General features: G+C 38.7%; 1 protein-coding gene across 2 annotated transcripts; it reads left to right on the top strand.

The window, feature by feature from the left end:
* The first annotated feature begins 6,654 nt into the window (after positions 1–6,654).
* Positions 6,655–11,727, top strand: avpr1aa (arginine vasopressin receptor 1Aa). 2 transcript variants are annotated; one of them, XM_040026243.1, is made up of 3 exons: positions 6,656–7,726; positions 9,699–9,920; positions 10,325–11,727. In XM_040026243.1, the coding sequence occupies exons 1-3, from the start codon at positions 6,778–6,780 to the stop codon at positions 10,435–10,437; spliced, it is 1,284 nt and encodes a 427-aa protein (XP_039882177.1). In that variant the 5' UTR covers positions 6,656–6,777; the 3' UTR covers positions 10,438–11,727. The 2 variants fall into 2 exon arrangements, with proteins under 2 accessions (XP_039882178.1, XP_039882177.1); XM_040026244.1 differs by lacking the exon at positions 10,325–11,727 and having other exon boundaries at positions 6,655–7,726; positions 9,699–10,166.
* Positions 11,728–12,894: the final 1,167 nt, after the last annotated feature.

Here is a 12,894-nt window from a genome sequence, read left to right as displayed (position 1 = left end):
CAACATGTTATTCTCCCCTATACCCAAGAGGCTTTACTTGTTTTCTTTTATTTGTTTGTTTTTTTGAACTGAAATTACTAAGTTGAGACTGCTACATTGGAAAATGAAACTCTTGTGTTATGGCTTATTTCCATAATTCATATTTTAATTCACATTCTGGGTTATAATCATTAACAACAGAGAACCAGGCCCTGCTCATAGGTACATGGGACGGGTGCTACACGATTGTTGTAGAAGGAACACAACAACTCTATCAAGTCTCTGGTCAACATTACCCCACAACCACCAGCCTGAACTGCTGGCACAAGGCAGGATGGATCCATGCTTTTGTGATGTTAACATCAAATTATGACCCTACCATTTGAATATTGCTGTAGAAATGGAGACTCATAAGGCAGCTGGACTTTTTTCCCTTTGTCTGTTGTTTAGTTTTGGTCATCCTGTGCCAGTCTCCTGTTTTAGCTCATAGTAGTGTTCTTCTCATGTTTTAGCCCATCTGCTACAAGGTTGGTTGTATTGCATACTCAGATGCAATATGCTCTTCATATCTTGGTTTCTCTTTTTCTGACCATTTTCTGTAAACACTGGAAATAGTTGTGCAGGAAATTCCAGCAGATCAGCAGTTTCTAAAATACTCAGTCACTTAAATCCTCTTTTTTATCTGCAATTTGAGCTTTAGCAGGGCATTTTGGCCCTATCTGTGTACCTTAATTCAATGAATTGCTGCCAAGTGATTGTCTGATTAGATGTTTGCATTAACAATCAGTTGAAGTGTCTGATGAGTGTAAAGCAGACAAAGCTAATAAGCCATCCTCAGATTATATAGCCTGTATTTGCCTTGCTCATACCCTGGAGGTCCACCAGTTTGAAGACGATCACTGCATCCATTAATTTTAAGAACCGAAACTAGGGCACCAACACAACAGGCAAAGAAGGAAATGCCTGAGTTGAATGACCACGATATGTGCTGAATTAAAACAAAAACTGTTTCATATGTCTGCGGACTCAATCATCTCTCATCATCATCTCTCTAATCATCGTGTGAGCAATTGTTTACTAAATTACACTTTGGTTAAATTTCGATTATGTAGGTCATGATTAGAAACCTGAATGTCCTGTTTACTAAAGAACTGATTTATCATCAGCCTGGAGGCCAAACAAAAGCGTGCAAAAGTACATACAAACTTATGTAATGAACCTATTATAAGTGACCTTTCTGGAGATGCTGTTCTTTGTCATCAATTCAGTCATAAAGTAAACAGAGTTAATTTAATGTTTTGTTTAATGTGATCTTTGTTTGACTGAGGTCGCCCAGGAGACAATCTGAGTCATGAATTTATAAGAGAAGCAGAAGTCTAAATAAGAAGGTACAGGCTCTTGGCTTTTAAAGTTTCTCTTTAGACCCTTTAGTTTCACGTTTGCAGGTGCTCCTTCTTGGCGCCTTGCTGTGTCAGATTCACAGAATATGTCAAATGATGAACTCGGGGTTATTGTATTGTGTGAGGTATTGAAGACTTAAGCCAGACAGAACAAACAGCATCAAAGCAATTTATCAAAGCAATTTATCAAAGCGGAAATTCTTCTACTGCGTGAAACTGCATATGTCTGTCACATAAATAACATATGAAATCTCAAGGTAAGATTTACAGGTGTGAGAAAATCCTTTGGAATCTGTTGGAATTACAAGAATTTCTGCTCCGATTGCTTGCTTAATGTGTTCTGAGCTTCACATAAGTTAGCTCACTGACTTCTCACTTACTGAGCAGGTTGGACGTTGGTGAAAACGATGATTCACTTTCACAGAACCTTAGATAAAGCATTTTAGAAATGCAAACCAAAAAAGGCTACAAACACATTTCTAGGTCTGGGTGCTCATCAATCAATCAATCCATCCATTTTCTTCTGTTTATCCAGTTAAGGGTTCGGGTTGGAGCCGAGGCAGGAGGCAGAGTACAGCTAAGTTAGAATTATCAATAAAGTGACATGTGTTAGGAAGAAGCATAGACAAGTAAACTCCACACATAAAGGCACCACTCTGACTTGTGGATTCAAGCCCACACTGAAAAAAAGGGATTGGCCATCTCTTGGATTTATGTAAGCATCTTGCGTGTATTTAACACAATTGCCTCATTCTTTAAAGTTAATGACTATATAGTGTTGAAATTACATGATATGCAGAGAGGGCAGATTAAACTGTTCATATCGTGTTCGAGTGAAGTGAGTCAATAGTATAGCAATGTTGAATCTCGCGACACCGCACGGGATTTTAGTCTTGCATGCGTTGGATCGTGGTTTGAGGAAGGCATCCATCTCAGTCAAGTCGAGCAGCTGCCTCTACTTTTTTCGGTATACCCAAAAAAGTAAATTGGGTGGTTGTTATATTAAAAAAGTCTACCTTGTAATTTGAACACAAAAATTTCATGTTTCTATCTTGAACGTAATTAAATCATGTAGGATCTGTATGAAATTCAACAACTTAATTTGTTCTTGTTGAGATGACATGATACAGTCTAGTAAGAGTGGTTAGTTGCTGGACTCATTAAATTCACAAGATCACTTTCCCGTAGGAACGCTGCGTTACTGCGTTACTAAAACCGTGATTTTTTGCGAGAATGTCTCATGACAGTGACGTAAGCGAGTGCGCCGTTAGTGACAACAGCTGTGTGCAGATCAACAATGGATCACATATCGATTGTGGGAGAGAGTATGAGCGTGCAGCGTTTAAAGCGTGGAAGTACTGACCTTACTTTGAGTTTGACTCCATAAAAAGTGACAAAAACATTAGCGTCCATCGTGCGTGGGAAGAAAACTTCTTTTTACAGCGAAAAAAACCCCTAAACTTCCAAGCAAGCACCGAGTGCGCAACGACGTAATGGGAAATTCACAGAGACACTCGCGGATTCTTCAACTGACCGCGGTACACCTGCACCAGGGTAAACCTCCGCCTACCGCAGTCCTGCTTTACAGGTGAAAATAGAGCAACAAGACCGCTGAGTCCTTGACTTTATTTTCTGCTGTGTTTTACTTGCATCTATTTGAAAGAGTGAGTGTAAACACAAAAAGTATTTTATTTTATGTGCTGGAATGTGTAGAAAATAGGTTTAAATGTTAAACTAATTTATTCAAGTCAGAGAATGTTGCATATAATTAAATTTTTGCTTGATGCATAAAGTTAAAAGATTAAAACTGATAAAACAAGTTAAAAAAGAGAGACTTTTCCATTTGATTACATTTTGTATGATGGATTATGTAGAAAAAGTAGAATTGGGCTGAAAGATCTATCGCTTTATCACCTCTTCAGGTTGTAAATCGTGTTTTTAAAAAGTAACTAAGTAACTAAGTAATTAATTACTTTTGAAAATAAGTAATCAGTAAAGTAACGGGATTACTTTTTTGGGGAAGTAATCAGTAATTAGTTACTGATTACTTTTTTCAAGTAACTTGACCAATACTGCTCTAGACTTTGTTGAACATTATGTAATATGAAGACAACATGTAGTATTTAAGTGACCGAGTAGTATTGGGGTAAAAGTTATTGAATAGTGTTGAAATAAAATGACAAAATTGCAAAGGATAAAAATATTCCAAGAGCTCACTTTACTTCATCTAAACATGTTTCAATCGTGTTTTATCAACACAAAATGCACAGGTTTATTGAATATGAATAAGTTGTGTTGATTTATCTCAGTTGTTTAAGTGTCTGCCAAAGCAAAACGGTTGTGTGCAACTAATGTCCACTACTGAATTAAGTAAATCCAACATGGCCTTTTTTTCAGTGCAGGATCTTCTTGCTATGAAACAAGAGTGCTAACCACTGCTCAACCGTGCACCATCATCAAATGTTTTTTAATGTATTTTTTAATTACTAGTCTTTTTTTAGCAACTGTAATCAAGATTGCTGACCTGTAATTAAAAACACTCTCAACAGCAAAATCCACCATCCATCCCTCCATTGCCTGATGCTTGTCTGAGCCCAAGGCAGCAGTCTAAGCAGAGATGTCCCTCTCCAACTCCTCTGAAGGGAGACACAAGGGAGTTCTTAAAGTAGTTGAGAGATGTAATCTCTCCAGCGTGTCTTTGGTCTGTCCTAAAGGGCTGCCATGGGGCCTATGCCCTATGGCAGCCCTATGGCAGCTGGGATAGGCTCCAGCCCCCGTAAATCTTAATTGGATGAGCATGGATGGCAAAGCTAAACATTTCGGAGAAAGTACAAACAACAGAATGAAAGGAATTTTTAAAATCCACTCTGAGTCCCAAACCACTAATAGTATAAGCTACACACCTCAAAAAGATGGTTTGGACAACGCATTGTGGCATCCATTGCTTGAATTCCTTGACAAATTTCTTTATCCCTCATTAAAACAAACCAAACAAAAGAAAATCCAAAATGCTCAAAGAGTCTGAGCAGCTCTTATTGAAACATACTCCTACAAATGAGAGGGAAGCATCACAGACGTGATTCAGACTGACTGCTTTGGTTACTGCAGACACAACGTGCATTCCCATGATTCCTGAGCCCAGACACACAACACGCAGTTTAGGTTGGTGAACGGAGCTGTCATGCTTTGTAACCAACGGGACAAATCAAGCCTGGAGCTGTAATAACAGCACAAAATGTTTCTGGTGAACATATTTAAAAACAGAAGATGAGAATAATGTGTCTGTCCAGCATGAAGGGAGACATCCACTATACTGTCCTTGAACCCCTCAAGATCCGCTAAGGCTGCTGTAGAGCATATGGATGGATAATAATCAGGGCTCCCAGAGAGGAAGCAGTTTTGCTGGACAACAGAAATTACCCTTGCTTATGATTCTGATGGAAAGATTGTCAAAAAATTGACTTTGGGTCGCTGAGAAAACTTAATTATAACAGTGAACCAGTTTAACCAGTGCACAGGAAATTTTAGGATAAGAGTTCCAGTTTGCAGTGCTCATAATTGGAGCTCAACCGGAAATGAAAGTGCAGATCTGGATGATAGGTGCAATGTAAACACAATAAAGATAACCATCCTCAGTATCAGCACATGGATCAGATAAGATGAATTGCTGCCAGACATCCGCAGCCAGTTTGCAATCATGTGCTTTTTTTAATAGAAATTGGGATACTCAAGTTACATTATGGGTCACCTGGAAACGTCACCAACAACAGAAATAAGAAAGCAACAGTAGAGGTTAAACTGTGGAGGACAAGAGAGCCAGAGGTGATGCAGTGAAAAGGTTGCAGGCAGGGCAGAATACTGCGGTGATGTCAAGCAAAAAAATCAAGTCCTTTTGATAAATGTGCTTTTCCTTTGTTATTTAATAATGTTTGATCCCCATCGAGCTGCACAAGGCCATCTTCACCTCCATCTTTTGTTCCCACTCATGCGCTGAAAGTTTCTTTATAATCATATCCTACAAAGTGTATTTGGAAATATATGCACCTGTTGCTCAAAGCACTGAAAACTTACAATATTTAGGATGTTTTGGCATCTTCAAACAAAACTTTGAACACTTTTGTGTAGCAGCTCGGAAAGCTAAAACAGGATAACTTCCTGAAAACATCAGCAAACCTCTTCACAAGTTTGAACAGTAAATTCCTTCAAATATTTCTTTCAGAAATGAATTCAGTGCATTTTGATTGTTTAAACTAAAACCACTTTGTGCTAAGAGTAAGTCATTTGCTGGAAACCTGACTGAAACTGGAGCTAAAAGTGCAGAGAAGGCAGATTCACAAGAACAATCGACTGCAGCAAATCAGTTAATCTTAATGTTATTAATCATTAGTAAGAGAATTTCTTTCAGCTAGGAATTAATTAATTACAGAATAAACCAAGTCACAGTTCAGTTTAAACAGTTTTTTTAAGTGTGGTTTTTATCTGGGCTTTAACAAAAACAACATTCCAGCCTGTTGCCCAACACATTCCTATTAAAGCAACATCACAGCAACGCATTTAGAGCCCCGAATGTTTGCAGGTTCAGCTACAGTTACCTTATAACAATTCCTCTGCAAAGCTTATTATGCTGGGGAAAAAAGCATTTAAATGTTATTTGTGAACTGTTGGGTGGGACTGTCTTTTCTTATTGGACCTCAAATATTCATAAAGTGTATGAAAAAAATTTGTAAATAAAAATTGTGTTACCCAGTTCATTGTACTTTAAACACTTTACATTTTCAGCACATTTTGTGACTTTTTAATACCCACAAAAGTTCCTAATAAACAATACCTACGCGGAGTTGTGGTGATGTGGATGTTGTGTAAAGCATCGGGAAGGGCTTGGCTCTGCACTGCAAAAAATGTTTGTTTTTTTAGCCATAATGTTGTGGAAGTCACATTTTAAACTTTTTGTCTCCAAAGCAAGACAAGGAATCGGAAACGCAGCACGGATCATTTTTGGCTTGATTATATTTATACTGATATTCAAACACAGTTTCAAGAAAACGCACGTTTCGCATGTTTGAACACTTTAGATTGCGTTGGGTACATCTTCACTGAAAAGTATCCCTCATTGATGTCTGTGTTCATTTTGCATTTATTTTTACATTTTATTTGAATTAATGTGTGCTTGCCACAATATAAATTAATCATTAGGTGCCTCATGTTTTTGCAGTGCATCCTGCTTTGCGCACGCAGTCTGAAATTTGACTCGAGTTTAAAAAGCGCTGACAGGAGACACAATTCACAAAGCAACGAGTTTCTCTCTACGGGCGCCAGGTAGCTCCATATACGGATTGGAGAGGCACTTTGCAGCCCCTCTGGCACTAAGTCTTGCTAGGGCGCACAGAGGGGCAGTGCCATGTACGCTCCTGACAAACGTATGCTCCTGAACGAAGAGAACCAGACTTTGGTGTTCACTGTCACCACTGACCTAATGATGGGAACATCTGGAAACGGCACCGACCAGCATAACGGATCAGATCCGTTTGCAAGGAACGAGGAGGTGGCACAAATAGAGATAATGGTTCTGAGCATCACCTTCGTGGTTGCTGTGATTGGGAACGTAAGCGTCCTGCTGGCCATGTACAACACAAAGAAGAAGATGTCGCGAATGCACCTTTTCATCAAACACCTGAGCCTGGCCGATCTGGTGGTTGCTTTCTTCCAGGTGCTGCCACAGCTGTGCTGGGAAATCACCTTCCGCTTCTACGGCCCAGACTTTCTCTGCAGGATTGTGAAGCACCTCCAGGTGATGGGAATGTTTGCGTCCACCTATATGATGGTGATGATGACCCTGGATCGTTACATTGCCATCTGCCACCCTCTGAAAACCCTACAGCAGTCCACACGACGCTCGTACATCATGATCATCTCCACGTGGATATGTAGCCTGGTGCTCAGCTGTTCACAGTACTTCATCTTCTCCCTGAGCGAGATCCAGAACGGCTCGGGCGTCTACGACTGCTGGGCGCGCTTTATCGAGCCCTGGGGCGCCAGGGCGTACATCACCTGGATAACCGTGGGCATCTTTCTGGTGCCCGTGGTCCTTCTCATGATGTGCTACGGGTTTATCTGCCACAGTATTTGGAAGAATATTAAATACAAGAAAAGAAAAACGACGGCTGGTGCGGCAAGCAGGAATGGACTGATTGGAAAGAACTCGGTCAGCAGCGTTACAACTATCTCAAGAGCCAAACTGAGAACCGTTAAAATGACTTTTGTGATCGTTTTGGCGTACATTGTTTGCTGGGCACCGTTTTTCATCGTGCAGATGTGGTCTGTGTGGGATGAAAACTTCCAGTGGGATGGTGAGTGCTTATAAATGAACAAAATACTTATTAAATGTCACACTTTTAATCGTTCTAAAAATGTTGAGAATTGCAGGAGGAGAAAATTAACAGAAACTTAAGAATCGCGTTGCGCAAGGGAAAAAAATCCACGAATTGCGCGCCTTTACGCACGAACTTATTTGACAAACAAAACCAAAACGTGTAAACATACTAATCTAAAAAAGTATACAGTGTCAAACCTTTCACGCACACGCGCTCACACTCACACCCACAACTACATTTCACCAAATAAATGAAATCTTATGTTCCGTACGTGTCCATTTGGAGAATTTTAGGTTTCGAAACCCCGAGTTTTCCAGGGAGATTTAGGAAGGAAAAAATCCTACATCTGCATTTTGAGACGTTAAGTGGTCAAATGTTATGGCGCTTTAAAACCACGCCACTAGTATAAATTATGTGTAAGAAACATATTGTGTCCTGTCCACAAGGTGTTTCCCTTTTATCTCCTCTTGTCTAAAATCAGATTACATCTTTTTTTAACAAAAGTTTTAAGTCACATTAGCCGAACCTGTTTTATACAATTTATATGGTACTAATACAGCAATACTATATTATTGCACTAATTATCAAATGCCCTACTTTGCCTTACTTAAAGTATTTTAACCTGTTTTTTAAAAAGTGAATTCACAGAAAAATATTTCAGACTTTTGTTCAAAGTTTATCAGTCTGACTGTGGATCAGTAGAATTAATTATTGCTGGCTAGCTGATAAGTTCATTCAGTTCTTGGCTGAATTCAATTGTTAACTTTTGGTGACGGTGTTGGGATGAGTAGGTGTGTGTGGGGTGAATGTTAAGAATAAAAATTTACGTGTAAAATTCTTAGGTTAGCTGTATCACTTTTCATTATTATCTCTCTTGTTTTGAAATAAAGTTTTTGAAGTCCTAGTGAGATGGATAATTCCAACAACTCAAACACAAACAATGACAACTGCAATTAGATGATAAAGTCAAATATTGTGGTAGTTAGCTGGAAGGCCAAAGCCCACAAAAATTGGGCCCAAAGCGCTCAGTGAGAGTAAATTTTACAGGAAATTTACAGATGATTCACATTTACACATTTTCAAATTCTGGTTTCTAGTATTTTTCTGCCCTACCATAAAGTGCAACATAAAGTGCAATATAACTCAAATTTGTAGAAATTTGGGGAAGTTCTAAAAAGGCACCATGGTAGGTTTTGTTGTTGTTGTTGTTGTTGTTGTTGTTATATATATCATCAACCTGCAGGTAAAAAACAACAACAATCATTTATATAGCTCTATAAACTCATGTCCTGGCACTAAATAAACTGTATGGGCCTACTATATTGGCAGCTGATGAAACAAACTCCTCCCTGAGTTGGACCACTGTTTATAGCTTTCCTCGTCTTCATTATAGTTTTTTTCCTTATAATTTTAGGCGCCAAAATTTCTTGTCTTGGCTTAGAAAATGACCGTGGCTGCAGTGAAAACAGATCCTGTTTTTTTGTAAAAGCATTAATTTATTGTCATGTCTGTGAAGGTTCTCAGTTTTCTTTGCAAGCTCCTTTGATTAATTTATCATCGCTTCCTTTGTTACTGGTGTGAGGAACTCTGTGACAGTGAAGACACCAACAGATTACATTATCCTCCAATCAAAGTGTTTCAGATGTAGGAAGAGAGAAGGAATTTATACTTAAATCTATCTGACTAAGTGTCAGTGTTTGAGGAGGTGGATTACCGCCTTTTGCTTATATTATGAAAATTACATTTTATTCCAAAAGTCTTAAAACTAGTTGGATCTGTAACAGAGATTTCTTCTAACTCTGACACACCTTTGTAACTTTCAGAGTCTGGCACATTTAGGCAGCATTTAGACACCAGAGGCACTGAGTTAAACAGGCATTTCTACAGCCTGTACCAGATGTTTTGCGAATTAATCATCCTTTCCCTCCTTCCTCTCTCTGTTCTCCAGATTCAGAGAACACAGCAGTGTCTCTGTCTGCACTCCTTGCCAGTCTCAACAGCTGCTGTAACCCGTGGATATACATGATCTTCAGTGGCCACCTCCTCCAGGATTTTGTGCAGTGCTTCTCGTGTTGCCGCAAAATCAACACCGACTTCAAGAAAGAAGACTCAGACAGTAGCCTCCGCAGAACGACTTTGCTGACTAAGATGACCAATCGGAGCCCAACAGGTAGTACCGGCTACTGGAGAGAGCTGGATAATTCCTCCAAGTCCTCTATTCAAGCAGAGTAAACACATGTTTGGCAGTGGCACCAAATGGCATGAATGACAGGAACTGCAATGTCTTAAAATTATACAGAAAATCAAGCTTTTTTTTAGTTTGAAAAAAAAAAACATGAAACAGGGTGTTGCGAGGTTCACAGAAGCAGAAAATATGGACACATTAGGGAACGTGCATACATCTTCTTTCTTTCTTTAGATAACCTCAGCAGAAACGTTAGATAAATAATGAGAAAAAAGCATGCACAGGCTTTAAATTGTTCTATTGAATGTAATCATAAATCTTCAATATTCAGTGTTTTGCAGATTCCTGCATGAGTTCTTCTGAGTGTTTTTTTCCTTTTTTTTCTTTAGCGAGAACCTTTTTTTCCAGGAATCCTGATGCTTTCAAAGGTTGTTGTGCCTCCCCGCAGTGCTGCCGAACACCCTTCCCTGTTAAAGTGTTTACAAAGATAAAACCCATATAGCAGCCGAGATGTGTGTAGTGATGGTGAAAACGACTCTTCCAGACCACTCGTCTCCAAGTAACCAAGGCAGTCACCTCATCCGTTGTGTTTAGCTTTCCGTTTTTCTTGTTTTTCTTAGAACCACATTTTAGTGGCTTGTAAACCTGATTCGAACCTTTTGCTTTGACCTGAGGGAAAAAAGTAAAATAAAAAAAAATAAAAAAGGGAAGCATGTGGAGTTACATTTATCAGCCAGATTTTTGTGGTTATGTGCACTTTTATGATTTGTTGAAGGAATTGTTTCATGTTGCACAAGACAGTCCTAAATTTGATGGCTTTCATTTCTGCTCAGCATTGGTAAATGAGATCTCCTTCAAGTTTTATAGACACACACACATACACACACACACACACTCACAGATAGAAAGCAGGGGGCTCTGATGAAGTGAGACTGACCACTGCTGGATAAGTCAGCCCACCTTCTCACAAACTGTTCCCATGTCTTTCATAAAATCTTGGGAAGAAGCTCACACATTCCACACACAACACATCAGCACACTTCCTGATTTTCCTCGGACATCCTGCACCACTGGTGGTTCTGAGTTTTGGCTTCATTTGCACTCGAGATAAACAACTTCCTGGAAATCAATGTGATATGTGACACCATAATGATTGTCGGATTAAAAATAATCCCCCCCACCCCCACAAAAAAGCTATATTGAATCAAGATTGTACATAGATATTGTGTATATATGTGTGCACTGTGTATCAAAGTATGTACATATCAATTCAAATGTTGCATATTTGTATATTAAAAACACTTAAATGTCTGTAAATAGGAGTAATATATGTAAATCTATTGGGCATGAGTTGCCGGTCTGTAATGGCTTGTGCAAATCTTTAAGAGGTAACCTACTGTAACACCTTATGTTGAAATATACACGCCAATGTATTAAATATTACGTTGTCTTTGTTCCTGTTTTTACTACATGGAACATTTCATAGTTTGTGCTTCATGAAGCTGGTGCACAGCCACAGAAATTTATGTGTGTTATTTCTGTTGAAAATGAAGTGCTTTGTGAAGTCATGTCTCTTGCCAATCTAAGCAGTTGAAGCTTGCCAAACTCTGGGATTATGCAACTGCTTGACCTTTCAATTGAAAACGTGTGAATGGGAAATTCTGCTAATGAGCAGCCTTTTGTCAACATGTTGTCCACCCCCATACTGATGGATAATATATGTCCCAATAGAATGAATAGCACCTTGTAATAAAGTGATAAATCATTGCATTAAAAGGTCATTTTACCTATTCAACCGAGTTAAGATTTTTTTACTGTTTATTTTCAGTGTGAGGAGGTTTTGAGATACATCTATCTGTAGGATTTCTTTAGTAGAAAAATGGGCAATGGAAAAATGGAAAATGTCCAGGTAATTTTGTCAGTTTTTTCATAAATGGTAAAATTCAACATGTGGTTAAAACAGTAGGGGGGAAAAGTCTAAGAAGAAAAATCCCTTCATAGTAAAACCGTACCATATTTTCACAGATTTTACTGTGTCATGTGCCACAGTTTTCCTGGGTTTTGATGCAAAGCAGTTGTTGCCTTGAGCTTTAACCGGCTGTTGGCAACTCCAGCTGATTAAAAAGAGATTTAATGAGTCATAACTTTTTAATAGATTCTGTTATCATTACAACAAAGACAGACTAGCCCAATGTTTATGATAAACCAAGCTAACCAGTTGTGAGCAGTAGCATCACATTTATCATACAGATTATCTCAGCACAAGAAAGCAGATGAGCACACTTCCTCAAACACCAGACCATTGCTTTAATCCATCCAAAAACCATAGCTCCCAACAGGCTTCACAAAACAGAGTGTTAATAGTTTTCAGAGGGCCAGGTTGTTGTTTCAGATTCTAGTAAGATTTGTGTTGTTTTTTATTTTCTTCATCCATTAAATCAAAATTCTACAAATCTCAGAGGCAAATATCTCGAAATCCCGACACATGAAACCAGCGTTGTGAGAAAACATGTTTCCTATTTAACCTGACCCTTCAGTCATCCTTTAGATTCCATCAAAAATGCAATTTAATTTAATTTAATAATAGTGATAATACTGTAATATAATAATAATACTGTGTGATTGTGTAACACATCATATTATTGCATTATTCTGTTTCACAATAGCAAAAATGTCTTACTCCTTTACTTTAGCAGCCACGCCACACTGCTTAGCATTTGGAACAAGAATGATATCTGCTGTTGTTTAGTGCATCTGTTGATAATGACGCTTTTTTGGAGTTCCCCTTTGCAGTATCTAAAACCTTTCAACCCCACTATGTCCTCTAAGGTACAATTTATCACCAATCATGTGATTTTAAGAATGCAGGGGTCTGTTGACTGTGTCACAGATGGATGACAGAGGAACTCGTTACAGGAAATGATGACTCCTTCACATAGCGCTGAGTACATCAAGTTCT

This window comes from Simochromis diagramma, unplaced genomic scaffold, assembly GCF_900408965.1.
Source record: "Simochromis diagramma unplaced genomic scaffold, fSimDia1.1 OVJJ01000293.1, whole genome shotgun sequence".
Classification (NCBI taxonomy): domain Eukaryota; kingdom Metazoa; phylum Chordata; class Actinopteri; order Cichliformes; family Cichlidae; genus Simochromis; species Simochromis diagramma.
This window is presented reverse-complemented; position numbering and strand designations above follow the sequence as displayed.

Bases quoted from the DNA above. Each gene is read 5' to 3' on its own strand.
- avpr1aa (XM_040026243.1), top strand. From the start codon at position 6,778: ATGTACGCTCCTGACAAACGTATGCTCCTGAACGAAGAGAACCAGACT. The intron at 7,727-9,698 runs GTGAGTGCTTAT...TCTGTTCTCCAG, and splicing joins TGAAAACTTCCAGTGGGATG to ATTCAGAGAACACAGCAGTG. The intron at 9,921-10,324 runs GTAGTACCGGCT...TTTTTTCTTTAG, and splicing joins GACCAATCGGAGCCCAACAG to CGAGAACCTTTTTTTCCAGG.